The sequence below is a fragment of the Antennarius striatus genome, chromosome 13 (genome assembly GCF_040054535.1).
Source record: "Antennarius striatus isolate MH-2024 chromosome 13, ASM4005453v1, whole genome shotgun sequence".
Taxonomy (NCBI): Eukaryota; Metazoa; Chordata; class Actinopteri; order Lophiiformes; family Antennariidae; genus Antennarius; species Antennarius striatus.
Window position 1 is genome coordinate 6,208,041 of NC_090788.1, and position 27,330 is coordinate 6,235,370.

Below are 27,330 nucleotides of genomic sequence, written 5' to 3' on the forward strand. Positions count from 1 at the left end.
TTCAGTTCTCATTTTTGTTTGTGTTAAATCTAAAATGAAATCCAGGTCATGCATGCTTTTGAAGGTGTGTTGAAGAATGTGTGACAGTTTTAATGCCTCACAGCACTATCCATATCACTGTCAGGTTCAATTTGTATTGTCATACATATCTTTACGTGTGACGGGTGCTGAGCAGACAATGGCCTGGATTCACAGACCACTTTAATAGGATACTCGAGCATTAGAGGTAAGATGCTTCCAGCATCCAGGTTTGCCAAATCCAGTGTGCCAAATCCACTGCGTGGCACACTGGATGGTACACGCGGGACGGTGGAAATATCTGAACTTTTCTCAGAAGTTTTTGAGGAAACAAATCAGGTGAAACTAAATGCACGACTAGATTAAAACCTCAAAGAATTTTTTTTGTTATAATTCTGCTGTTTCATGTTTAAAAGTTTGTTCACACAAAGCTAGTCTCAGTGTGCTTATAATTTGTGCTTGCTTTGTTGTTATTGGCTTCATTTTCATATTCATAGAATTTAAATTCTCTTGATTAATGTTTATCTATCCTCTTTTGCCTCCAGACAAATCGCAGCGCCGCTCCTCGCGGCCTCTTCGTTCTCCTTCCCCTACTCCCCCGGTGAGACTCGGTTTCTATTGCTGCAAACATGGTGTTGATGAAGATGAAATTCCCTTTTCAAAAGAGGGTGAAGCTGGCCCAGGGACTTTGGCTCCTCTCATGGAGCGCTACGGTGGCCGGTGCTTTGACCTTCAGCCTGGGGTGCATCCTCAAGACGGAGCTGCGCAGGAGGGCAGAGGTGCTGTTCAAGTTTTACACACAATGATATTGAGGCTTCATAACTTTGAAGCCTTATTCTATTTTTTTGCATGTGATTACCAAAAAGATCAACAGTGTAATTATTTACTGTTTAACTGGAAATTTTCTTGACATTTGGATTATTTTCTCAGGCTAACTGCTCACAGTTCAACTGGGGAAAGAAAACAAATTCACCCAGTTGCTTTTGGTTTGATGATACACATAATGTACAGTAATGGTATAAAGAAATAGCAAAAAGGTGCGCTGAGGGACAACATTTTTAGAACTTACACATTACTGCAGGTGATTAAACTCTAATGTACTGGTTTACATGAACAGCATTTCTGCTGACGCTGTCTGGGTCTGTCTGACCTTGTGTTTGTGGTAGAAGGTGTGATAATATGCCTTGAAAGAATAATTTAAATCTGATACCATAAAAACATTAAATTAGGGCCATTAGGTGTTTAATACATCAAATATGACTAACTTTTGAACATAATTCATCATTTAATAAACCAGTATCTGTCTTAATCCACTTAAACTTTTAACAAAAAGTGCCTTAGCTACTCGGATCTCAACTTGTTCGAGAAAATAAAAGCTTTTCACAAGTGACCGTCTTAATTGCAGAAGCATGTTACAGCTAGTACTTGATTTATAATTTAAAATGTGTTACATAATAAACTACAGAGTCCATGTGGCTTAAAGCATGACAATTTCAACATTATTCATCATTAGATTGTATTAAAAACCAACTCTCAAATCTTTTGTGTTTTCATCAACATGCATTGTGAGGTTCAAACCCAGAGAAAATCAAGACTGTATTCAAGCTGAATCATGTGGATATTTTTTTATTTAATACATACTATTTACAGTACATATCTGTAATTAAAGCCAGATGTCTACATTTTTTAAATGTTTATGACAAACTTTAGAGCAAAAAGAAATTACATAATGATACTAATGTGTGATTCTCTTGCAGGTAATGGATAACTCAGACATACATATCGTGCCCAACACTCTCATGATTGTTGGTCTGGCCTCCTTGGGTATCAACTACTTTGCCTCAAAGATCTGTCAGGATGCTCTGGATGCTGGACGATTTCCTCGCTGGAAGAATTTCTTGAAGCCCTACTTTGCAGTTTCTTGTTTCTTTACTGTCCTCATGCTACTTGGTGTTATCATGAGCTATGCAATGAAGGGCAGCCTGGAGTCTTCTCTGAAGGGCGGCTTAAGGAACGGAATCCGCTTCTACAAGGACACCGACACCCCGGGTCGGTGCTTCCAGAAACAAAACATTGATCGTCTGCAGATGGAGTTTCAGTGCTGCGGAAACAATGACTTCAGAGACTGGTTCGAGGTCCAGTGGATCAGCAACCGCTACCTGGATTTCAGCTCTAAGGAAGTGAAAGAGTGAGTTCACCTGTGCTTGTAGTGCAGATGAAAAATCGTGGAGAAACATGTAATCAGTGGTAGAATGTAGATAAGTATATTATTTAAAGTATTGAACTTCCAATCCACTGTGAAGTACGTACTTTAAAAGTATGCACTTTTTGAATTTGCTTACTAAAATGTAATTTGATGAAAACAGAAATTTTATTGCTGAAAATCTGAATACTTCATGTTAATAATCTGAGACGTGTAATTCCCTTGTTTTTTTTTAAGCCGCATCAAGAGCAATGTGGACGGCCGTTACCTGTTAGATGGAGTCCCGTTTAGCTGCTGCAACCCCAGCTCTCCACGGCCATGCATCCAGTACCAGCTCACCAACAACTCTGCTCACTACAACTATGAATACCAAAGTGAGGAGCTCAACATCTATAATCGAGGCTGCAGAGAGGCCCTGGTCAACTACTACATGGGCTTGATGAACACCATTGGAGCTGGAGTGCTCTCAGTCTTCCTCTTACAGGTCAGCTATGACGACTAAAGACGGTTAGAAGTTCAATTTTGATTTCTTGTATGTATGTGTATGATATGATCAACTATTTGATGAGAATCTCAACTTGAATGACAATCATCTTTCAGATTTTGGGTCTTATTAGTAATTTTTAGAATATTCATTAAGAACTACTTTCATTTTGAAGTCTGTGGGGATGCATTCTTGAGGAATTTCCTAACTCATTCCTTTCCACTTTTCCAGGCCTCTGTTCTGGTGAGTCTGAGATTCCTGCAGACATCAATGGAGGCAGTGGCTGGGAAGGAAAACACAGAGATTGAGACAGAGGGGTACTTGCTAGAGAAAGGAGTGAAAGAGACCATTAAGGAATACCTTGACCCTGTGCTGAAGTTCCTTCTACTCAAAAACCAGGTGGAAGAAGGTAGCGCTGCCCCAGCTGCTGCCCCAGCTACCACCTAATCCCAGACAATGTACACAGACACATGTAAATAACCTTGACACAGATAGAGCAACTAATTCATCATTATGTCAATTTGAACACAGTACATACCACAAAATTATATGGATTTCAAAGATTTAGAAGTATTTTTTACTTATTGTCAAATGACCATAACAGGTAAAGGTATACTATATCACAATATGTTCAATTCCTTATCCCATATTCCTCTTCTCAGTGAAGGAAATGAGATTACGAAGGCTGAGTAATCAATGTCATTAATGCAGTGAAAGCCATCAAGTGTGTCCTCTGTTCTAACACCTCTGTTAAAGCTTTTAATCGCATTTGTTAATGCTCAACTTGCTGCCCTTGCAGTTAGACACCTATGACAGGTGATCACAATATACAAAGGGAACCACACCAAGGCTTTGTTTGCGTCAAAATACTGACAAAAGCATGATAATAAAATACAACTTTTAAAATGCAATGTGAAGTGCTTTTTCCACAAGTTTCTAGCTAATTCATTGAATTATTCTTTCTACTCCTTCTTCATTGCCAGAAACAAAAAAAAATTGGCTAACCTGATGGATCTATTTGTAATTTCAGCTGATGTGAATAGCATTATTAAAGGTCCTTTTAAAACATAGTTGAGTCTGAAGTGCTTTTTTTTTTTTTGGGTTTGTTAAAGTTATTTTCATTTGATGTAGCATTGCACACCTAGTATGAAACGTATTTGGATCAAATGAATAAATACATAAATGAAGACCTCTTAGATTTCTCACCTACACTTGCTGCAAAACCACCAATCTGCACATTTTCAAAAACGCATCGTTAATATCTGTAATACTGAGCTGTAACTGGATCTTTACAGCTTTACAGTGTTGTGTTCTGGTGAGGATTTTGTTACTCGATGTTGAGACAGAATGAGTGCCACCATTGTATTGTTTTTATTTTGGTGTTGCTCTCTCTCCGGAGCTCCTGGGATAACAATTTGGAACACATCAACAAACTCAATCTGACGCCTGAGCTGTTACGTACGTCACTAGTGACAGACGTGATGACGTTTTGGTCAGGTGACGTATCTGACCCGTTCCAATGATCTGGTATTTCTGAACCACTTGTGGGTGTGTTAGAATACTCATACAGTATTATGTAAAATTGTATTAATATTATTATGGTTTTCAGGTGACCGCTTTGACCATCTCCTCGTACCTATTTTGGCAAGTTCACCCATGAATAAATAGATCGGGTTTTAAGTCGCTCATCTTGACCGTCACGCCCAGTAAAGATGGGTTCAAAACAACCGGATCATTCTCCAGTCGGAACGTCCCACTGTCGCAGCTGCCCGGAAAGCTAGACAACTGGCTAGCCGTAGCCAGGGAAATAACAACGGGCTGTTTATGTAGTTAGTTCATGTATTTACCGGTAGCCACAACAGGCCCTACGTTATTTATAAAATCAGCAGTAGCTGTCTAGAGCGTTAGCTGATAGTGGAGGCACATTTACCACAACTGGAAGGTAAGTGGACCACAGTTACATTTTGTTCCCACTCTTTTCATTAACAGCGTGCCAGAGTGTTGGGTAAGATGGAAGCAGCTACTTTAGCTATTATTACAAAGTCCTTGTCGAAAATCATGTTGTTGTTTCTCAAAACATCGCAGTGATAGCATTAGCGCTGCTGTAGCTAACTTAGCATGGTTGCCCGTCTTTACATCGGGGCTAACATTGTCATTTAAGTAGCGTTGAAAAGTTTGCTGTGATAGTTCCACCGTTGTTTGTGTTGGTGGGTCAACCTGGTTAAACCATGCTAACAAGCTGTCACGCAGGCTGTGACTTATGGCTTATTTGTTGTTAAAAGTTAGTTAAAAGTCATTACATGTGTGCTTGAAAATGTGTAGATACCGGGAGAATACTATTGTCAGTGAAATGTGACTGATTTTGTGTTTCAGATCAGAGAGATGGACGCAGATGACTGCAATTTCCCTCCAGAGTCCTCGGATGATCAGTCGCATAGAGGAAGTGTTGCTTCCTCTGCAACTCTTTCACGTGGTACAGGGCTGCAAATTAAAATAATAACAAATATAAATACATACAAATAAACATGGAATATTTGTGGAGCTACTTAAATTATTAGCAGTGAATAATAGCACTCCTCTGTGTTTTCTAATGCACGTCATTTTTATTTGAATTAAATGCACTGAAAAGAAAGTTTAGATTTCCGACTGTTTCTCAATAGCTTACTTATGATTTTTTTTTTTTTTAGTTCTAAATGATTTTCTTCAGTATGCTTGTTTGTGTGTTCTTACAGCTCAAGATGTAATAATATACCTGTTCGGTGAGAGTGCGGTACACTTATGTGTGGAGGGGCTTGGTAGTGTCAATGTACAGGAGTTGGGCCGCAGCGTTCGTGAAGCTCTCCATATTCCTGAGTCTGCACAGGATGTTTTCTCCCTCTGGCTTTGTTCTCCGCTGCTTGGTAAGAAGTCATTTCCACACTTTTAAGATTCATTGATGACTAATGTTATGTCTGAGTCATATATGTATTTTGTGGCAGAGATATCCTCTGACATCAATTTCATAATCAGCTATCATTGTTCCCATTTAAGCTTTTGAGCTTTGAAGAAGCTCAACTTAGTTTTAAGTCTCTGAAATAAACAAACCCACATTATATCAGACCTGATGTTGAATTTAAGACTGACTTCATTTCCAAAACCACTCAGTGTCACGTTGACCTTCTCATTCGTCCTTCAGATTTACAGTTAAAACAGAGGCATCAGCCATACAAACTGTGTCGCCAGTGGCAGGACCTGCTGTATCGCTTCACTGAGGCCTCAGAGGAAGACATTTCCCAAGGTTAGGATTTGGTCTGTCCCTATGCTTACATTTAATTCTTTTCTTCTTTTTTTTCAAATCAAGAAACTTGACCGGCTAATAACACTATTATTTGGTTCAGAGTTGGGTTCTGTGGAGAGGAGTGTTCTGAGTTTATTCCTTAATCTGTTTTGACTCACAAAACGGATTCCTAAAGAAGAAGTTTGTCTGTATTCCAACAAAAACCAGTTCTCTGCAGCTGTTCTCTTTGCACTTGTATGGAGTTCTTATGAAAAGTAGGTGCTTGGTAGTTTAATCGCGGTAAATCTGATAACCTGCAAAGAAACCGCTCAGAGAAAGAGAGCTACAGTCTAAATTGAATTTGATTAAATTGAGGCAATGTAAGACATAAATATGCTGTACAGAATAGATAGTGCTTATTCAGGTTTACCTTTAAATCCTTAGCAACACATTTAGCTTCCTTCTTTTTGTGTTACAATCTCTTCACACTAACTCAACCACAAACCTTTTTCTGTGAATGTAGACCGATCCTTTTTAAATGTTTTCATAAGACATTCATTAGGGATATATTCCATTCAAACGCATGCATAATTTATTACTTGGATTCTAAGTGCCTCTGTGATGTCATAATGCCCATAACAACAATAATTATGCTTTACAAGAACTATCATAATTATTCATGATCGTATTTTATGATCTCATCCATTGTTGTGTGACCCTAATGTGCCTCTATCCTCTGCTTGTTCCTCAGATGAACCGTTTCTCCAGTTTCGACGGAATGTGTTTTATTCTAAATCCAAAGAGCTGCAGGTATCAACCTTACTTCTCTGCTGTAATATACGGCACGAGTGACTCACACAGACATTGCCATTGGGCTCTTGCAGTCTAAGTTTAGTAGACCTGATGACACACACACACACACTAAATGTTAATTAGGTTTTATTTATGGTTGTCTGGACTCATGTTTGTTGTCATGGTCTGACTCCTGAACAGATGGACGATGAGGCCGTGCTGCGGCTGCTCTATGAGGAGGCCAGGAGCAATATCCTCACAGGTCGATACCCCTGTGATCCTGAACACTGGATGAGCCTCGGGGCCTTGTCTATTGCTCTTGATGAGGGCACTGGTCTTGATGGCCCACAGTTTAGCAGTACTATAAGGTGAGTTATTAAGGGTTAAAGAAAAAATAGTTTGTTATTTTTCCAACATTTCATTTTAAAATGTAAATAGATAGATAGATACCTTAATAATCCCGGAGGAAATTGCACATATCCACTGCTCAGGCATTACATAATGAATAAATGAATAAATACTGGGTAAACACCAGGGGAAAAAAATAAGAAACACTGACATCACAGGACATACCACAAGACATACACTACACTAACAGACACATGTAGCATTAACAGGACATATACTAAACTATAATATATAAACAGTATAAAATTAAAATTTATTCATTATGTGATGCCTGAGCAGTGCATATGTGCAATTTCCTCAGGGATTATTAAAGTATCTATATGTAAATACTGTGTTGGCATGTTGTGCAAGGCTGCAGTAAGGAGATGTTAGTTTAGCAAGATCAACGGCTGGGTCCAGGAGCAACTCTAAAGATTGCAAGATGTAACATCTTATATCAAGAGATATGAAAGGATTGATCAGTGTTTAATCCATAGCACAAGTGAAATAACTTACAACACCAGGCACCCCTTACATCATGAACAACACCAGGCACCCCCTACACACCACCTTCTCCCAGCAGAGAAGCACCTTCAGCGGCAGACTGCTGTCACACAGCGCCTCCACAGAGAGGCTGAGGTCCTCCTTCGTGCCCCGTACCATCAGGGGGTTCAATGACTCTCTACCATCAGGGGGTTCAATGACTCTCTCAGGAGGAGCGAGGGGGAGGTGGCGAGGTCAGCATGGGGTTGAATGGATTTAATTTAATTTAAATTTAATTGTATACTGTTTATATTTTTTTATACTGTTTTATATTTTAATTCAATTTTATACTGTTTATATTTTATTTTATACTGTTTATATTTTAATACTGTAATATTTTTTAAATTTTATACTGTTTTAATTTTATACTGTTTATATTTTAGTTATAGTTTAGTATATAAGTCCTGTTAGTGCTGCGTGTGTCTGTCTGTTAGTGTAGTGTATGTCTTGTGGTATGTCCTGTGATGTCAGTGTTTCTTTTTCTCCTGTTGTTTATCCAGTATTATTTGTTATGTAATGCCTGAGCAGTGGATATGTACAATTTCCTCCGGGATTAATAAAGTATCTATCTATCTATCTATCTATCTGGTAACCGTAGGTTGAACTAAACCCAACACTTTTATTGAAAGAGGCAGGAAACAGTCATGCACGGAAGTGAACTTTAAAGTGGGCAATTTTCTTTTATAAAAATACACCTACTTGACTGTTTTGTTCTAAGGGTTCAAGCACTTCAGTAAATGAACATTTTGTGAAGGTCACAGTTGTTTTCAAGATAGATAGATATATACTTTAATGATCCCAAGGGAAATTCAGTTGGCCTTTTTAGAATATCAAGTATTAAATGGCCCTTACTATTCATTCTGTCAAGTGGTGAGAGGATATCTAACTTCTGCCTAATGCACTGGAACAAAGCAAAAAAGCACAACCGGGCTCACATCTGTCAACCTACATATTTGGAAAGGCAGCAGGTGGACCGAGCAGCTTTAAGTGCTTTGGGTCAGCCGGTGACAACAAGTTAGGTAATTCTATGAAAATCCACAGGTTTGGTGGATGAGGTCAGTCCTGCTCTTTTCACTAGATGAGGTTTAATTTTTAATAGTTGTAACACTCATTGTGTGACATCTGTGTTTATTTTCTGATTGCTTTGTTATTGCAAGAATGCCAGATATTGCACTTTGATTGGAGTGGGATAATCATGGGAATATCTTTGTCTTTTTGAAGCTTTTTGAGACGTGATTGTAATGATTTGTCTGAGAATTTTAGATATTTTCCTTCATGTGTTTGTGACTGCACTGTTCATCTTTAAGGTGCGGATAACACATTATGACCTTTTTTAAAAAAAAAAACATTTTTATGATTAATGCTGTGTTCCTTTTTCACTGTTTTCCTGCTTTGTACTTTGAAAGAAATCCTCCTTTATTTAGGGTTTCTGATGATTGAACAGGAGACACCTGACATGTGTACAATGCAAGAGTGAAGAATAGCAGAAGCTTTAAGGCAATGCAAATCTTGTTTTCATAATGACACAGCACTCTACCACAAGAATGTAGATTGCGCTGCATCCTGTTAATAATAAGAGATAAGACCAGCCGCAAATGACAAATAAAACAAAAGAACTGTAAAATACGTAGATTAGATGCTCTAAATGCAGGATGTGAACCTGTCGCATCTGCTTCCACAGAGAGAAGAAGCTGTCCTCCTTTGTGCCGGGGCATGTTGCCATGGGGAGCGGAGGGTTGTTCTCTACTCTGAGAGGCAAGTCAAGCCGCCAAGCAGAGCTGGAGCAGAACCTCCTGGAGGCGTACAGAAAAATCAGCACATCTGCTGGAAACTCCCTTGAGCCCGCACAGCTCCTTCATCAGTACCTCAACACATGCCATGCTCTGCCTTATTATGGGTAAGAATTTGTTCTGTTTGTCGTTTTATATTTTGTTAACAAACTATGACCTCATATCACTGTATAGTAATTATGTCTTTTATCTTTAACTACACAAACAGTTGTGCTTTCTTCCTGGGGGAGATCGACAAACCTGTGCAAGGGATTCTGCAAAGGGCAAAACGCAAAGCTGTCAGTGTCGGCATCTGCTTGGAGGGAGTGTACGTGATGGACGTCAAAGAGAAGGTAAAACAACAAAATGCCACTTTTCATGTTGCTTTCTTGTTTTGATTTCTTTTCATGACACTTCTCTTGTTTTCTCTTGTCCCACACATCGTTTTTGCAGCATGTGCTGCTTGGCCTGCGTTTCAATGAACTCTCCTGGGACCACAGCTACCCTGAGGACCAGGGGGACTCGCACATTCTGTGGCTAGAGTTTGATGGAGAGGAGAATGGGACTCCTGTCAATAAGTTGCTAAAGATCTATTCTAAACAAGTAAGAAATTGTTTGTGGAATTAAGGTTAATTCACTTTGATATTCATTATTTTTGAGTGTATTGTTTGATTTTTTTTTTTTTGGGGTAACACCTGTCATTGCTTGGTTTTACAGTCAGAACATCGTTTTAGGACATCTTGTGGCTGCAAAGGGACAGATGCATCCTGTCATGTTTCTCATTTCAGTTGTGATACACAGCCGTCTCTTGCGAGATCTGCACCTGGTGTTATTGACAATTTCTCTGTTGGCTGCTGTGCTGGATTTTCTTAATTTCTTACTTGCATTTGATGTTAGAGTTCAGACCTAATAGATTTAAAATAATGTTTTATATTCTATGATCATTGTTTTTCAATGACTGTAGGGTCAGAAAAGACTGTGTTAGCCACCGGATGGGGATGAATTGTTACATAATGGCAAAGGCAATAAAACATAATCACTACCGGCCCTAATCCAAAACTAATGGACCATTAGAAAGTAAAGTGCAGCTGATTATTATGTATACACCCAAGGATGAGGCTTAATCATTAGTATATACTGTATTTTCTTTGGGGCAGGCCGAGCTAATGAGCGGGTTCATTGAATTCTGTGTGGAACTGAAGTCCACGTCTGAAGGAGGAGCTGCGATTGAAATGGATGGTGAGGCGAGTCGTCCCCAGCAGCCACCAGACCAAGGAGGCAGCAATAAGAACGGGCGCGGCGGACGGCGAGGGATGCTACATAGACAAAACAGCGTCGTGTGCAGTCGGGTCCATACGCTTAACACCATCAGCTATGTGGATAATGGTGAGTGTGATGGTTGCTTTAAGTATTTCTTGCCTACAAACACCATATTATGTCTGTCATCCTTCAGTAACTTCAATCTGAGTGGGGTTTTTTTATATCTGTCGTCCTTCAGGGAAAGAAATCAAACGCTTGAAGCCGAAGAGAGCTGCCTCCTTTTTCACCCGACAGGCATCTGCAGCCACATACTCTGCTGTGCAGGTTGCAGAGAGTCTGGAACAGGGCTAAACTCTCTCCAAGCATCTCCACAGAAGCCTTGCAAAGACCAAACCTGAACATTTTACTGAGATTTAAAAACTCAAAGACATTTAAATGCTAAATGAATATATGAACAAGCAAAGGACCAAGTGAGGGACATGTAAGTGGTAATATTTATCTTTTTTGCATCAAGTGTACAGTGTCATGAAGAACAAATGCATCCAGTAACATTGATGGTTCTCAGGCTGAACTGAACTGACGTTAATTCATCTGAAAAAATTAGAGAAATCCTCATATTGTGATCCTGTGCTCTGACATCTTGTGACCTTTCTAGAACTTTCTGCAGTACTTTGGACCTGTGTATAGTGCTGATTTAAGTATGACCACTATATTGTACTGCATAGGGATCGGACATCAAGACTTCACTATATTCCCAACTGAAGAGTCACCACAGACTCTGACTGCCAGTGCCTTGTTCTCAGTAAGGGTGAAGAAAATATAGTGGCAGAAATGTTGACCCATTATAAAAAACGTCATCTTGTGGATGTTTTTTACAAGCACATGGTTTATGAACTTGACCTGCTTCATATTTGCTGATATTTTCAAGTGGATATTGATGAATGAAGGCCTAGATTTATTTATAAATCAAATGTGAATGTGTTCTCAACATGTAAAATTACTATAAACACATTTACAGACACATTTTACAAATTCAAAGAATGTGGTATTATCAGTTGAGATTTATATCAATAGTTTATTTGGAGACAAAATACTCCAAATTCACAGAGTAAGGCTCTAAGAATATGTGCGAATAAAAGATGGCAGTATTTCCAAATCGGCACCGGTTCAAGTGACATGCATCCACAGGTTAGCTAAGCCCTTAGTCAGACCTGAATAACAACAACTGATGTAATACTATACTTGTGCAACTTCTGACATGACAGAGACGAGAATGTGTTTAGCTGTTATTGTTGCTACTTAAACCTCTTGACTCACTAATAACACAGTCAAACTGCGCCTACATGTATGTTTTGTTGCATAAAACACATTACCAACGAAATGAGAAACACTTACCTGTTTTCAGCTTTTTTAAAGTGCATTTTCATATTTTTGTTTCTGTTGTACTTAAATTATGACATGTTTCTCAAACCCTTTTAGCTGAGGAAAATCTAAATTTGTGAGATAAGTGGTGTGTACTTCACACAGACTATTCTGTGTGTACGTCACAAACCACCTGTCTGAAATCTGTCTGTGCACCACCCCAATCCTGTCTGAGATGCTGCAGCATTCTACGCTACCTTACCTTGCAGGGTCCTCCATATGTGTCTGAATGTCACCCTCATGCCAATGCAGACAGATTGTCTTTCTGCTGTACGATCAACTAACTAGTTCACCTCTACAACGAACATGAAAGATGGTTTGTCTATATAATCCTGCCTTCCACTTGAACATTATGTATTTTCCCTGAACCTCCTGAGCATACAAACTGCAGAATGTTGTTACTCTTCTATGTTTTGAATGGTTATGTCAGCTATGGTGTGTATCCTAACTGCAACAGCACAATATATTGTTCCTAACTCACACTATGCATGTCACATTGTAGAATAGCCATTCCAACAGAAACACGCTATGTGATCCTGCACTAATACATTGCAGATATTGAATCTGCTGATGTTTTTGTATTGTTTCATAGGTTTTATGAAAGAATACTTCAACTCTTTGTTTTCATGTACTGTTTGATGTTTGTACACAAGAGTGAATTTAGGTCATTCTAAAGCAATCACTTTGCAGAAGCATTAAGTGCCTTTTGTTTGTGTTGTCATGGTGATTTAAACCAAGTCTTTGCTTTTTATATTGCTATGGTTAAAAAATATACATAACATTGTGTTTTTTTAAGTTTTCACATTTTCAAACAGACCACACATTTCATTTTCCTAGCTGATGTGAGCAAATTAATGCTGAATAACTACACTGGACTGCTGTTGAACAGTCTGTTGTTTTCCTCCTTTCATTAAAATGTCTGATGTCTTTTTTTTTTTTTAATAAATGGGTGTTAAAAGTGGGTCAGGGATTCATGATTGATTTGTTCAGATCTATAAGAGCTCAGATTGTCTAAATTATTGATTGTCTAAATTAGTCCTTAGCCATATTTATTTAGTAGCTGAATCCTTATATACATTGCCCATTGTCATGAAATTGCAGCGCAATACTGTGACATGCGCAGTAACATACTTCCGACGTGTCAAAGCCGAATGACGTCACCGCGTTTAATTTTTGACGACGTAACACCGGATAGGCTGCAAACCCGGAAACAAACGCTCTCAACTCGAATGTAAAAGCTAGCTGCTCGAGTTGAGGGGTAAATATGATATTTAATTACTAATTAGAAAGTCTTCGTTATTCAGACGACGCACCTAAGCTACACAAGTACGGATCACTTTGTACGGTTGAGTTTCCGGAGACAGCTGGACGTTCGTCGTCTTTGTTTATTGACATTTTGATAGAACACCGCTGTCCAGTATGGACGACGAGTCAGGAAGTACAGAGGCGATGTCCGAGGATTCCGGACCCGACAGGAGGCGTAGGGTACACGGCATGCTGAAGCTCTACTACGGTCTGAACGAGGAAGGAAAAGCCGAGGATCATCCGGCGTCCCTGGATCCCTGTGATATCAACGGGCCGCATTTTGACCCCGAACTTTTCCTCAATAAGGTTTGGGATCATTGCTGTCAATGTGAACCGTTTTGCACCGCCATAGAAAGCCTGTAGATAGTCCAGTTAACTCTGCTGTCTATTGAAGTGTTTCCTGGAGCTTTTCTATATGCACGGTAATGCATCTGACGGCCATCTGCACAACAAATGATGGAAGTAAATTTTTTGGCCACACTATAGAAACAAATCGCCTGTAAATGAGTGTATTAAGTTCTATAAAAGACAATGCATTCCAATTTCCAGCAGAATTGTCGCGATTTAATGACCAAGGAGTTCATTTGGTGAAATAAGTGTGTCATTGTCCATGTATTATACAGGTGCTGGAGGTAGGTGTTTCTGTAACCACTGTGTGTTTGTGTCTAAATGCAGCTCAGAAGGGAGTGTTCTCTGGCAGAGTTGATGGACCAGGAGACTTGTATGGTCAAACAGATCCGCTCTTTGGACAGCGACATGCAGACACTAGTGTATGAAAACTACAACAAGTTCATATCTGCTACAGGTAAGGGCACATGTTGCTCAATGTTAAGTTACTTTTGAAATATGTCCAATTGTGAATGTCTGGGGAGTTAATCTGTCATTCATTGTTTTCCAGATACCATAAGGAAAATGAAGAATGATTTCAAAAAGATGGAGGATGAAATGGACTGCCTGTCTGCCAACATGGCAGCAATCACCGAGTTCAGTGCAAGTATTAGTGGTACTCTTCAAGACCAGCACACACAGATTACAAAACTGTCAGGTGAGTTCTAAACCAACAGTTAATTTTGTTTGTATTTTTGAGTCCCAGTGAATATCTAATGATGTTGTTTGTGATATATTTGTCGTGTCATGTTCCATTTCAGGGGTTCACACTCTGTTAAGAAAGCTGCAGTTTCTCTTTGAACTGCCTGCAAGACTAAACAAATGTTTGGAGTTGCAGGCCTATTCTCATGCAGTGAAATCCCACCGCCGTGCACGCTGTGTGCTGCAACAGTACAGCCACCTTCCCTCCTTCAAGGGAATCCAGGACGACTGTCATGCCATCATGGACAAGCTGGCGCAGGAGCTTCGACAGAAGTTCAGGTGGGAATCTGTTGATCTGTGATCAGATTAGAGACCTTTGAACAGTCCAGAGTCACCATGGAGAATCGTTACATGCAAGAGAACCAAAGATTTTTATGAACAATAGAAATAAGTTCTCCATGTTGATTTGGATCAGCCTCAAAATTCAGATCTGCATCAAATTTTCTTTCAGACTCTTGTCTTTATTTTACCAAGAATTTCCTCTTCTTAATTGACAATTTGTGGTATTGCAGATAATTATGCTACAGAAGTCTTTTAATTTTTTTTTAACCTGTTTATCTTATAGAGATGGTGGGTCAAGTGCCAAAGATTTATCCGAGTGTGTGGAGCTGCTGCTACAGTTGGATGAGCCAGCAGAAGAACTCTGTGACAAATTCCTGAGCCATGCACATTCTCGACTGGAGTCAGACCTCCAGGGTTTGGAAGCAGAGATAAGTCCGAACCTCTCTGCCTCAGCCACGAGAGATGCTTCTGCAAAGAGGTTATCATCTTCTGCATGCTCTGGATCTCTGACTGATAACTCTCCTAAATTGAGCATTATACTTTCTCCCACCTCAAACACAGACATCCTGGAATTCATTGACCGAGGCTGCAATGAATTTGTCAGCAGCTTATGTTTAGTTATTACATCTTATCAAGAACTTTTTATCAACCATGCTCAGAATGCTGAGCTGGCCTCCAAAAACATTCCTCAGATGGCAAATGGGAAGCTGCATGTCTTTGTGGATGATCTAGCTGATCGCTATTTTTCGCTTGTGGAGCGGAGGATACAAGAGGAAAAGGGTGTTGCAGATAACTCCCTCCTGGTCCGTGCACTTGACCGCTTCCATCGCAGACTTCAGGCCGTGTCCAAGCTGTTACCAGGCTCCGGCGTGCCGAACCGGGGTACAGAGATTGTGATCCGGGCAGCAACAGAGCGAGTGAAGCAGTACCTTTCCGCCTTGCAGAGCTTCTACATGGACAGCCTTACAGATGTGAGGCAGGCCTTGGCGACGCCTCGACTGTCTGTGGCGAACGCTTCGATGACTGGAAGTGGAGCTCTTCTCGGGGGGACGGCCTCTGGCAGAGATGCCCCAACCAGCCTGCCAGACCTTCTCTCTTCGCTGTCAGCCTCTATTCTCAATCAGATTAAGTCGGTGCTGGCGTCAGTTCATCTCTTCACAGCGAAGGACATCACATTCTCGAACAAGGCGTATTTCAAGGTTTTCTGTTTTATTTCTTGGCAAATCACTTCAAAAGTCTATCTTGTCTAAGCCAAAACTCTCGTCTTTCTCAGAACATGATTTAACACAGAAATATTGACTTCATATTGTTTCCATCTTCCTACAGGGTGAATTCTGCAGCCAGGGTGTACGTGAGAGCCTCGTGGTGAACTTCATTAAGTTTATCTGCCAGTCTTCTCGACAATTTTGTGAGAGCGCCGGAGACAAAGGAGGTTCGACGCCTCCGGCCCTCCTGTTATTACTGTCCCATCTCTGCCTGGACTATGAAACCTCCACTATCTCCTACATTCTCACTCTCACAGACGAGCAGTTCCTTGCGCAAGTAAAGGATTTGTAATAAATGAAATAACATTTTAATCCCTGGAGGCAACCTGTTTCACTGCCATATGAATACAGGTCGTCTTCTTTTTGTACTTTTAGCACCACACTCCTGTAACGCCCGTCACAACTTTATGTGCAGAAGCCAGGGAGGCAGCACAGAAACTACTGAACCATTACGTAAAGGTGGGTTTCTCACTTGTAATATTCAACAAGATGTTTTCAGTTCACTGGGAAACTAGAGATGTCAGTGCAGGTAAATTCTTCCACAAATAATCTTTAGAAGAAGAAAATTATTCAAATGGTTTTGATGTTACAGGTTCAGGGCCTGATTATCTCCCAAATGCTTAGAAAGAGCGTGGAAACACGAGACTGGGTTAACACCATTGAGCCACGGAATGTCCGTGCCGTGATGAAGAGAGTGGTAGAGGACACCACCTCGATTGATGTGCAGGTTGGACAGTTTGCACAAATATGTCATATGTCATCTACATTACATCTTCCATTCTTTGGGCTTTCACCGGCATGTATGAACTGATGAACAATCCCTCTGTGCTCTTGTATAGGTTGGCCTTTTGTATGAGGAAGGTGTGAGGAAAGCACACAGCAGCGACTCCAGCAAAAGAACTTTCTCGGTCTACAGCAGCTCCAGGCAACAAGCTCGCTACGCCGCAAGTTACACCCCGAGGTGAGTCAGTGGTTACCAGAGGGTCAAGTGGAAACAGCACTAGCCTGGCTGTGTTGGTGGGATTAGTTTAATGAGAGCCTTTCAACATACTGGATTTAATTTAGTGAGTTTTTGTCTTTTTTTCTGATTGTGGTTTTCTACTTCCATCTCGCACTAAAACAGCACCACGTTTTTGGTTTTGTTTTTTATTACTAACATTAATTTGATGGTTCCATGATTTGACTCGCAAATGTCTGCATGAGATGTGAAACTGATTATGACCATAAAGATCAGCTACGACTTTAAAGGATTGTAATTTTTAAAATGACCAATAGTAGACCATAAGGTAACATAGACAACAGTTTACATTTTCAGATGTTCTCATCTCAGAAAATGACATTCAGTGCCTGAGAAAAGTAATAACACATGGTTTATGGAAGTGTGTGTGACTTGCATGCAGACATGCAGTTAATCTGTATTCCACTACAGGAATGTTATTTTTGATTTTGGTTGTAGGTTCATTATTGTAATTGTGCATTTACGTGACTCATTTGTCGTTGTCTGCTGGCAGCGCTCCCATGGATACTAATCTACTAAGTAACATACACAAGCTGTTTTCTGAGAGGATTGACATCTTCAGCTCAGTGGAGTTCAACAAAGTAAGTGCAGGTCTCTGATATGCTTTGGTGTAGTCGTTGGAAATCAAATCTAAAAGCCTTTTTCTGTCCCAGGTCTCTGTGATGACAGGAATCATCAAAATCAGTTTGAAAACATTCCTGGAGTGTGTCCGCCTGCGCACATTTGGCCGTTACGGACTTCAGCAGATCCAGGTGGACTGCCACTACCTGCAGATGTACCTGTGGAGGTTTGTCTCCGATGAGAACCTCGTGCACTTCCTCCTGGATGAGATAGTGGGGAGTTCTGCCCACCGCTGCTTGGATCCTGCACCGATGGAGCAGAGTGTCATTGAAGTTATCTGTGAGAGAGGATAAAGCTGCTCATGTTCTGCAAAGACCCGATTACAAATACATACAGGATAACAATGCAGGCTAGAGGTAGGCATCCAAATTCAAAGTCTCTACATACTGTCAAAGGTGACATATATTAAATGAGAATCAAATTATACTGTAAAATGGATTTACTGAAATGATATAAACACTTGTGTTGATCTCAGTCTGCTAAACTGCTCTGATGAAAATCTTATTAACAGTCCATTGTCTTATGTTTAAGGTATAGCGATAGCATTTTTACTACTGTAAAACAATGAATTGATCTTCCAACACTAAAAAAAAAAAGTACAACACTTGACTGTGAAGGTGTCAAGTTTATTGTCACTGCCATAGAAAACACATATTAGCATATTAATGCTTTGGTTTATTATTAATTATGAGGAGACACCCCTGTCATCTCTGCCTGCGAGGATAGAAACTGAATGTATTATCCATGATGCTAAATTTTTTAGGATGTGTTCCCCAAAAAGAAAACGTGTTTCCATGAAAAACTGAATGATTAAAACGAACTGTTGTCTCCTGTGGAAATGTCATGAATTAATAAACGCTTCTAGAGATCTAAATAATTTGCAGTCTGAATGCTATTTATGTAATCTTTGTTTATCTGAAATGTTACTGCAGTGTATTTGCTGTAATGTTTGCCTTCGTTTAAGCTGTTTTCTGTGCATGTCTTCCACAGAAAAAAAACTTACCACTGTCATAATTTAATATATGTCTCCAATAAAAATGTGTAAAAATTAAAATGTGTTGGTGTGCTTACCACAAAAGTAGAAGTAGAAATTTTTTTAAAAATTAAAAAATATGTTGTTTTTTATTTACTACATTTTGTTACTTTTACGTTTATTTACATTCATTAAATTTACATTTATTTTTACATTTTTAATTAAATTTTTTTTTTCAAAAAGTGAATTTTACAACATCCACTGCCCAATCCTCATTGCAATATTAATCTGACGCGCCACCAGATGAACTCCTCTGATTGGTTGAAGTGTTTTCTCTTCACCCTCTTCTGATGACTTTGGAGGGATTCTATTGGCTGAGAGTTTGTTTACGTGCCGTCAAGCGTCTGACGAGGGCGTTTCCATCTGCCGGCTGCTGGACAGACGCACAAAGGTGTTCCAAGTCACGCCTCACCTCTGTTCCTTGTGCAGGTAAGACGAAGTTTTTATTTAAAAACTCAGAAAACCTTTATGTTTACGCACATCTTTTTACGCGTATATTTTCTTTTCCTCGCGGTGAGGTCATTTTAGCAAGTTCTTTGCGTAACTACTACAGGGACTCTGCACTTTAAACTTTGTCTCGGTAACTCATAGCAGCCACCTAAATAATAAATGACAGCCAATTTAAACAGTTTCATTTTATTAAAACTAGTTTTATTGTGTCAACAGTGAAAAATATAATCTAGAGGATCTTTTAAACTTCAGTCATTCCCATTTTCATCATTTATTTAGTATTTCATTCGGTGCAATGCTATATAAGTCATGAATTATGTATAATAGGAAAGTATTATGTATTTACGTGTTAATGGCTTCAAAGCGAATTCATTTATTCATGACTGCTGTTATGTTCACTTGTTTAATGAAAGGCAGCGTTTTAATTTTTCTGTTTGAATGTGGCTAATAATTTATTGGAAAGTTGACATAAAATTTTATCTTCAATTTCATTTCAATATATTTTGAAAAATGTTACGTTGAAGGTGTTTGGTCTGTTTATAGAACAACTTTATGTGTGTAAAATATCCAGGGGTTAATTTCAGTCAGTCACTGTAGATTAGCATTATTATCATTAATAATTCAACAAAAACATCCAACATCATTACAACAGACTTTGGTGTCACACCTGCTGTATGATTACTGTGTGTTATTTGTTCTGCAATTGTCTTTAATTAGATTTAAATGCGTTAACTTCTGTCACAGGAGACCAGCAATGAGGCCACACAGTCAAACAGTCAAACAGAAATCCTCCTCTGACACAGAGAGGGAATTTGGAGGAGCTCTGGGTGAGTCACGGCAGACAGGACCACTTCACCCTCTGGACACACTCGGTCGTCACCTGATGCTGATCCGGTCAGACGTGAAGTTGTTGCTGTTCTCTGTACAATCCTCACCCAGGTGCTGTGAGCATCACCATGTTTCTTCCACTGACGGTGCTGTACCTGATCTGTGTGAGCCGATCACCTGAGGCCAGTGTGTTCCACTGGCCGCCTGCGGCCCCTGTCACTGAGCAGCTCTGGGACCCTCTGGCCCTCCTACTCCTGCTGGCCTGGATCGCTCTGCATGCCCTCCTCTATTTGCTGCCATTAGGAAAGGTGGGTACTGGGGATTCTGGTGACATTGCGGTCTTAAAGTAAATCATGATTATTGATTAAAATGTTAATTATATGTATGCCAATAATAATCATTATCGATGAGGGGATTTATGAAAATATTTATCTACATTTTTAATCGAGGTTTAAATGAATTCTTCCAATCATATTGCATAAAAAATCAAGTTGAGATGTTTAAACATGCCCTCTGCTCAATATTGGCTTCTGTTCCTACAGGAATTACTGTAAGTAACTAAAATGTCATTTCTATTTAAATTGTACATTGTTAACAGAGTCAGCCGTTTTTAGGAAATGTACTTCATTCTAAGACTTAGAAGAGAAGATTTATTTATTTGTTTTATATCCACCTTTCACCAGCCATAAGCCGGTTAGCTTAGCATGAAGACTAATCATTAAGACAAATTAGCCTGAATCCTCAGCAAGCTACAACGGTTTGGTAAGCATCTATGTTTGTGTGTTTGGTTTCAAAATGAGTATTTCTACCTGCAGGTGTCTGAAGGATTAGTGCTGCGTGATGGAACACGTCTCAAGTATCCCATTAATGGTACTGTTGGTTTATGTTTTCATGATTATTCATTCGGTAGAAGATGCCCTTTTTGGCTGAGTATTATTGTCTGTGATACTCTACTACTATGAATGAGATTATTTATTATATTGGCAGTAATATATTACAGTTACGCTTTAGATTTACTCTCAGCTTAATCTGTTTGTTAATATTTGTACTGCTTCAGTACAAAGCAACTGCTGTAATTTCATATTTACTCAAACTTTTGCATTTCATCTCGATCTGACTTTGATCTTAACTTTACCAGAGTTACACAACCTAAAATATCTAACTTTTGTCTGTTTTATACCAGCCTGTGTCAGTCGTTTTATCTCTTCACTTCAGGCTATGGCGTTTACTTTTGTTTGTTTCTCTCCCCCAGGTTTTCATGCCCTGTGCATCACTGGTGTGTTGCTGCTGTTGTTCATGGGGCTCGGGGCCCCCCTGGGGTGTGTGTTTGAGCTGCTGTTACCTCTGGCGGTGTGTGCAATAGCAGCATCATTCCTCTTCTCCGTGTGCCTTTACATCCGCTCCTTCTGGGTTCCTGCTCATGCTCTCGCTCTGGGGGGCAACACAGGTGAGCGTGTAGGTTCATCATGAAGGGAAGAATTCACTCTAAAACACTCTTTAAACACGGTTACTGCTGGAACGTCGTGCATCTGTAGGCCTGTTTTTTTTATTGTTTTTTTTTTGTTCGGTGGAGGATTTTGGTATTCCTCTGGGTAATTATCTAACAGCCAAGCTCTGCAGGAGCCTGCAGGCGTCAGGAACACTCTTTCATGTAAGCTGACCCTGCTTCTGCAGCTCTGCTCTGCTCGGCTGCATCCAAAGGAAGAAACCAGAGAGCAGCTGGTGGTATGATTCAGCTCCTGCTGGTTGATGATGCTGTTCATCCTGGGATGAAAAGAGGAGAAGAATAAAGGAACACAGTGGCATTTCTTTCAAATTGATTTAAAAAAAAACTTTCTTGGTGTTTGTGTTAGTGTGATAATAACATATTGCACATGCATGTATGAAAAACCGATTACTAATAAAGTTGAGACATTAAATTAAATTAAATTAAATTACGTTAAAAGTGAAGGTGGAACCATTTACCATCTACCATTATTAATGGTTCACTGAAATCATTAAATCCAGTTAATCCTGGACTTTTAAGCCCTCCAGGATGCAGCCATTAATTAATGTTGTTTATGGCTGTTATATTTCTGTGACAGGTCAGCATGTCGTCTGTAAGGAATTTCATCTGCATCTCACTAAAAGAGCGTGTCAGACAGTGGATTTGATTATATAAAAGCTAACAGACATAAGATCTTTTTAACTACAGGTAGTCTTCAACCTACAAACAATTCTTTCCAAGAATGTGTTTGATTAGCTGAATTGTTCGTATTTATTAAATTTCAGCTTTTAGTCAACATTTGAGGTCATTTAAATGCCATTACTACTCTACTAAAGTACCATTTCCTACAACTGACTCCAGAAACAATTACAGGACAAAAAAACAACACATAACGAAAGAAAATAATGTAATAATGGCAACTACAGTAGCTGAACATGGCGACGCATTTTTGTTCATATCTATTAATGTTCTTAACCGGATGTTTGTATCTTGAGGACCACCTGTACTTTAATTTTAGGTAATTGCCAAATAATTGAACTGCCAGTAAGTTATTTTAAAAAGCTGATAAATAATCAACACCTTTAAATTACCTGTAATCATGGTAAGCTTTTAAAAAAAATAAAATATATATATGTGTGTGTGTGTGTGTGTGTGTGTGTGTGTGTGTGTGTGTGTGTGCGCGTGTGTGTGTGTGTGTGTGTGTGTGTGTGTGGTTAGCTGTGTGTGTGTGGTTAGCTGTGTGTGTGGTTAGCTGTGTGTGTGGTTAGCTGATTTTACACATAAAAATTAACTTAAATAAGAAGTTGTGTTCCATATTTAGAGTTTTCTTCTAATGTAATCTTTTTAAGCTCCTGTGGAAGAATGATTCAAGGTGACTCTGAAGGTTGTTCTCCATATACGGTATATTGTAAAAATAGTAAAAAAAGAAAAAAAAAAAGGCCACTACTCTTGGTTGACCTTATCACACACTGACTCTTATGGGGGATTTATTAAATCCAGAAGACTCCTGATTTAAACAATTTCACCCCTCTGCCCATCTAGGAAATCCTCTCTATGACTTCTTCATTGGACGAGAGCTAAACCCACGGATCGGAAGCTTTGACCTTAAATATTTCTGTGAGCTCAGACCGGGTCTGATTGGCTGGGTGAGTTCATCTGCAGATGCGAACGATCAGTTCACTGTCAATCTGTCTAAGAACTAGAAATATTTTTAAGGTAATAAAAATCTCAGGGTCGTTTTCTCATGTTTGAATTAATGTAATATTTAAAAGCAAAGAACAAAAATGACAAAATGCAACTTAATTTCCCTGATAATTTAAACTTTAACTGACATATCTGATCTGTTGTGACATGTAGATTGTAATATGTATAAAAGTAAGAATTATATGTGTTTTTTTCATTTGATAAAGTGTAAAGTCTAAATATAACGAACATACTGTTTCACCCTAAGTAAGTACACACTCGGCCAACAGGTGGCGATGTTGCCCTCTGTGACGGTCCTTAATAATTTACATTCGGAATCAGAAACAGTCAGAATCAGAAATGTTTTCCCTGATGATCTGACCCAGTGAGACATTTGTTTTAGGACAGTATTTGAGTGTCTGAGTCCATTAAGTCAAATAAGAAATGTCCAAAGAGAAATATAATGAAGATGCCTTTAATAATAACAAGGCTCTTTTTTTTATTCACTGTTTACTAAAAACATCAAAAACAGCAAAATGAGAAAGTCATGCTTGAAAATATTGATGTGCTTAGTCCAGTTATTCAATTTTGTGTCTGTATTTGCAGAACAAACAGAAAACCCTTGCACATCTGAGTGTTTTAAAGCCAGGTGCGTAGGAGAAGAAAGAAAAAACTCCCACCAGCTGGCTTCAGACAGTGTGTGGGAGAGTTTTGCTTCCTCTTGAATGCTTTAAGGGATAATAAAGTGGGGTAAACAGAGAGTGCTGTTGTTATTTTCTAGCGATGTCAGTGGTACATCCATAACCCATCAGTTATGGATGTATTAGAAGGTATTAGAAAGTATGTGTTATAATAATCTTGGTAATCTTAATGCATTTCCTATGATACTATTTAACTCATGCATCACTTCAGGGTCTTGTATGATGTTTCAACCCAACACTGACTTCAATCAGAAAATGAATTCCTCTCCTAAACAGGTGAAAAATGCATGGGAATAAGTGTCCGCTGGTTTTCTTCTTCTCAGGTGGTCATTAACCTTGGCATGCTGATGAAAGAGGCGGAGCTTCGGGGCTCTCCGTCACTCGCCATGGTGCTGGTCAACAGCTTCCAGCTGCTGTACGTGTCGGATGCCCTGTGGAACGAGGTGAGAGGGCGAGGAGATCTCAAGACTGTGATATGAATCCAAGTGTGAAACATGACGTCCTGTTTAGTCCTGCATTGTGGGATTTGTTTCACATGCTGTGACTTACTGTCACAACAGGAGGCAGTTCTGACAACAATGGACATTGTGCATGATGGGTTTGGCTTCATGCTGGTCTTTGGGGACCTGGCCTGGGTTCCCTTCACATATAGCCTGCAGGCTGCCTTCCTGGTGGTCCATCCACAGAGCCTGAGTTCCCTCGGAGCAGCAGCCATAATAGCACTGAATGGTAATCGTGACGTTTTCTGTTTTGAGTTAAAAGTTACATTTTGTGGTTAAAGATGGTGATTTTATTAATATTCTCTTTGCCATCAGGTTTGGGGTATTACATTTTCAGAAAATCCAACTCACAGAAGAACCAGTTCAGAAGAGATCCTTCACACCCAAGTGTCGCAAGTCAGTAGATAAAATTCTTTGAATTTATTCTAGACATCAAGTCAAATACTTTGTGTCACCTTGAAGTTGGAGATGGAAATGCTCAGACACATCATTTGCAGGGCTGGAGACCATCGCCACGGCAACAGGGAAGCGGCTGCTCATGTCGGGCTGGTGGGGTTTTGTTCGTCATCCCAACTACCTGGGCGACCTCCTGATGGCCCTGGCCTGGTCCCTGCCATGTGGTGAGAATGCTTAAAGATTTAGAAAATGTGGATATGGGGGCATTGTGTCCAGTTACATTTATCGTCATGAAGGGAGGGGGCTGGTGGTGTTTCTAATGACAATACACGTTTCAAAAGCAGTGCTTCATGTGTTTATCTGACAAATACAGTATCACTTCATTCTGACTTATTCATGCAGTACTACACAATGTCAACAGTAAACAATGTCAACATGACAATAAGACGCATCTCTGTGCATCCTATTGTCACTCCTCCCCATATCTGCAGTGGATCAAAAACAGAAACAAACTGCAAAGACATTACAGTCCTTATCCTGCAGTTGAACTGTACTATACTATACTATACTATACTATACTATACTATACTATACTATACTATACTATACTATACTATACTATACTATACTATACTATACTATACAGGAGAAACAAACAAATACAGCTGTTCAAAATTTAACAGAAAAGTAAACCTGTGATAAATCTGTTATACATATTCCATACATCTATTTTTACATTCGGTAGATTAGGAACAGCAACAACGTCTGTTTGCCTTCATTTTTGTGACCACATGGTTAATGTAGGTCAAAATATATAATAATATTAAAAATAATCATTCATGCAGTCATCGTCTTGAAGTCGAGGCCACTTATCTGAAGTTATGGGTCACTGGTTCTACTGGAGAGGCGGGGTACACCCCAGATGAGATGCCAGCTCCTCACCGGACCGATAATATCAACAACATTAATAAACATAATTAGAATTATCATAACTATAATCAATAAGTACTGTTCTATATTAATAATATGAATAGTAAATGCTGTAATAATAATAGTAAGACATTATTTGTAATTATAGTAAATAGTAATGATATTAATATGGTAATACTGTAATCATAATAATAGAAGCACTTTTGATCATATTGAAACATGATTCTCATTCACGTTCTTCAGTATAGAATTTAAAGGGTAACAGTGAATCAGCATATTTCAACGCTGTATCAAACTTTTTTCCGTGTTCTGAATAGAAATGACACAAATGATCAGAATGTCACAAACTGAATAGCAGCATGCTTAGAACTCTGACTCATCAGCGTATTCTGAAATCAATATCTTTTCTTTAGTTTAGCTCTTTGATTGATAGGTTCCTTTAGTGTGCTGTAAGTTTTAGTTCAGCCTTATTTCTGAATGTTAACGTGTAGTGACAGCTGCAGCGTCTACTACACTGTTCTTCCGTTCTGGTAGGCGTTCTTCTTCCTTTGGTCTCGCCAGACTGGAGCACTTGTAGCCATTTATGCTGCCTCTGTCGTCCTTCCTCTGTCGGCTGGCCCTGAGAAAAGTAGAGGATGTTGATCAGATCACATTTCTTTATCATCATTGCTGAATTCTCATGCAGTGTGAAGGCAGAAACAGTTTGTTCTCACTGCTTCTATTCAAAACTGCCTCGTGTTCCCCTGAAAACAGATTCTGCTAATTGGTATTCATGCTTTGTGTCACTTTACGTGTCGCTGCCTTTATAATTGAAGTGTGCTGTAGTTTCTGTAGTGTGTGCGTGTGCGCGCATGTGCATGCGTGTGTATGTGTGTGTGTGTGTGTGTGTGTGTGTGTGTGTGTGTGTGTGTGCGTGTGTGTGTGTGTGTGTGTGTGTGTGTGTGTGTGTGTGTGTGTGTATAGAGGCCTATTCCAGACACACGAGCACTGCATGGACTAAGAGGAGCTGTGTTAAACTGGTATTCATTACTGAGGTTTTTTTTAGACAGCTATTCACAAAAGGAAAATGTGATTGATGTCTCTTACAGGTTGTATTAATCATTACTGCTTACCATCTACTTTTGCCTCTCTTCTTCAGGATTCTCACATCTTCTGCCTTACTTCTATGTCATATATTTCACTGTCTTGCTGATTCACCGGGAGGACCGAGACGAGAGGCAATGCAGAGCCAAATACGGTCTAGCCTGGGACACGTACTGTCGTCGTGTCCCATACAGGATCATCCCGTATATCTACTGAAATTAAGTCGGTGAAAGAGGTCCAAAACCATTACACCTTGATATTCTAAATTTTCAGAGTGATAAGGTGCTGCTACTTGAAAACCTGCAGGAAGACTACACTGTTAACTCGTCTGGATTCCTACAGAGCTGCTCAGTAGCTCACGTCAGTGGATTCAGCTGAAGCTGTAGTAGAACCAAGAAGTATACTTGAAGAAATCATTTAAAGAACAGCGTATATTAACTTCTGTACAAAAATCAGTGCCTTTTTTAATGTAATAAAAATATTTTTTACTTTTTCAGTGTTTTTTCTTTGTGTTGATTTATGTGGC

The 27,330-nt window shown here is 39.4% G+C and overlaps 4 protein-coding genes across 5 annotated transcripts; all 4 read left to right on the forward strand.

Annotated features, from left to right (window-relative positions):
• The first annotated feature begins 220 nt into the window (after positions 1 to 220).
• Positions 221 to 3,773, forward strand: rom1a (retinal outer segment membrane protein 1a). Its single transcript, XM_068331493.1, has 5 exons — positions 221 to 357; positions 564 to 797; positions 1,776 to 2,206; positions 2,459 to 2,705; positions 2,937 to 3,773. Exons 2-5 carry the CDS (start codon positions 648 to 650, stop codon positions 3,150 to 3,152), a joined length of 1,044 nt encoding a protein of 347 aa, XP_068187594.1. The 5' UTR covers positions 221 to 357; positions 564 to 647; the 3' UTR covers positions 3,153 to 3,773.
• A 492-nt stretch (positions 3,774 to 4,265) lies between these two features.
• On the forward strand, positions 4,266 to 13,095 carry frmd8 (FERM domain containing 8). 2 transcript variants are annotated; one of them, XM_068330722.1, is made up of 11 exons: positions 4,280 to 4,647; positions 5,079 to 5,178; positions 5,438 to 5,605; positions 5,881 to 5,982; positions 6,713 to 6,771; positions 6,955 to 7,121; positions 9,365 to 9,580; positions 9,682 to 9,805; positions 9,906 to 10,055; positions 10,610 to 10,838; positions 10,951 to 13,095. In XM_068330722.1, the coding sequence occupies exons 2-11, from the start codon at positions 5,088 to 5,090 to the stop codon at positions 11,061 to 11,063; spliced, it is 1,419 nt and encodes a 472-aa protein (XP_068186823.1). In that variant the 5' UTR covers positions 4,280 to 4,647; positions 5,079 to 5,087; the 3' UTR covers positions 11,064 to 13,095. The 2 variants fall into 2 exon arrangements, with proteins under 2 accessions (XP_068186824.1, XP_068186823.1); XM_068330723.1 differs by lacking the exons at positions 10,610 to 10,838; positions 10,951 to 13,095 and adding an exon at positions 10,170 to 10,601 and having other exon boundaries at positions 4,266 to 4,647.
• Positions 13,096 to 13,143: 48 nt separating this feature from the next.
• Positions 13,144 to 18,753, forward strand: vps51 (VPS51 subunit of GARP complex). Its single transcript, XM_068330721.1, has 11 exons — positions 13,144 to 13,745; positions 14,115 to 14,244; positions 14,338 to 14,484; positions 14,588 to 14,807; positions 15,094 to 16,009; positions 16,137 to 16,352; positions 16,451 to 16,534; positions 16,668 to 16,802; positions 16,915 to 17,036; positions 17,587 to 17,674; positions 17,747 to 18,753. Exons 1-11 carry the CDS (start codon positions 13,554 to 13,556, stop codon positions 18,005 to 18,007), a joined length of 2,511 nt encoding a protein of 836 aa, XP_068186822.1. The 5' UTR covers positions 13,144 to 13,553; the 3' UTR covers positions 18,008 to 18,753.
• Positions 18,754 to 19,136: 383 nt separating this feature from the next.
• On the forward strand, positions 19,137 to 27,254 carry tm7sf2 (transmembrane 7 superfamily member 2). Its single transcript, XM_068331619.1, has 11 exons — positions 19,137 to 19,176; positions 19,942 to 20,024; positions 20,137 to 20,333; positions 20,841 to 20,895; positions 21,278 to 21,472; positions 23,054 to 23,157; positions 24,219 to 24,338; positions 24,456 to 24,624; positions 24,711 to 24,791; positions 24,893 to 25,015; positions 26,860 to 27,254. The coding sequence occupies exons 2-11, from the start codon at positions 19,952 to 19,954 to the stop codon at positions 27,018 to 27,020; spliced, it is 1,278 nt and encodes a 425-aa protein (XP_068187720.1). The 5' UTR covers positions 19,137 to 19,176; positions 19,942 to 19,951; the 3' UTR covers positions 27,021 to 27,254.
• The last annotated feature ends 76 nt before the right edge of the window (positions 27,255 to 27,330 follow it).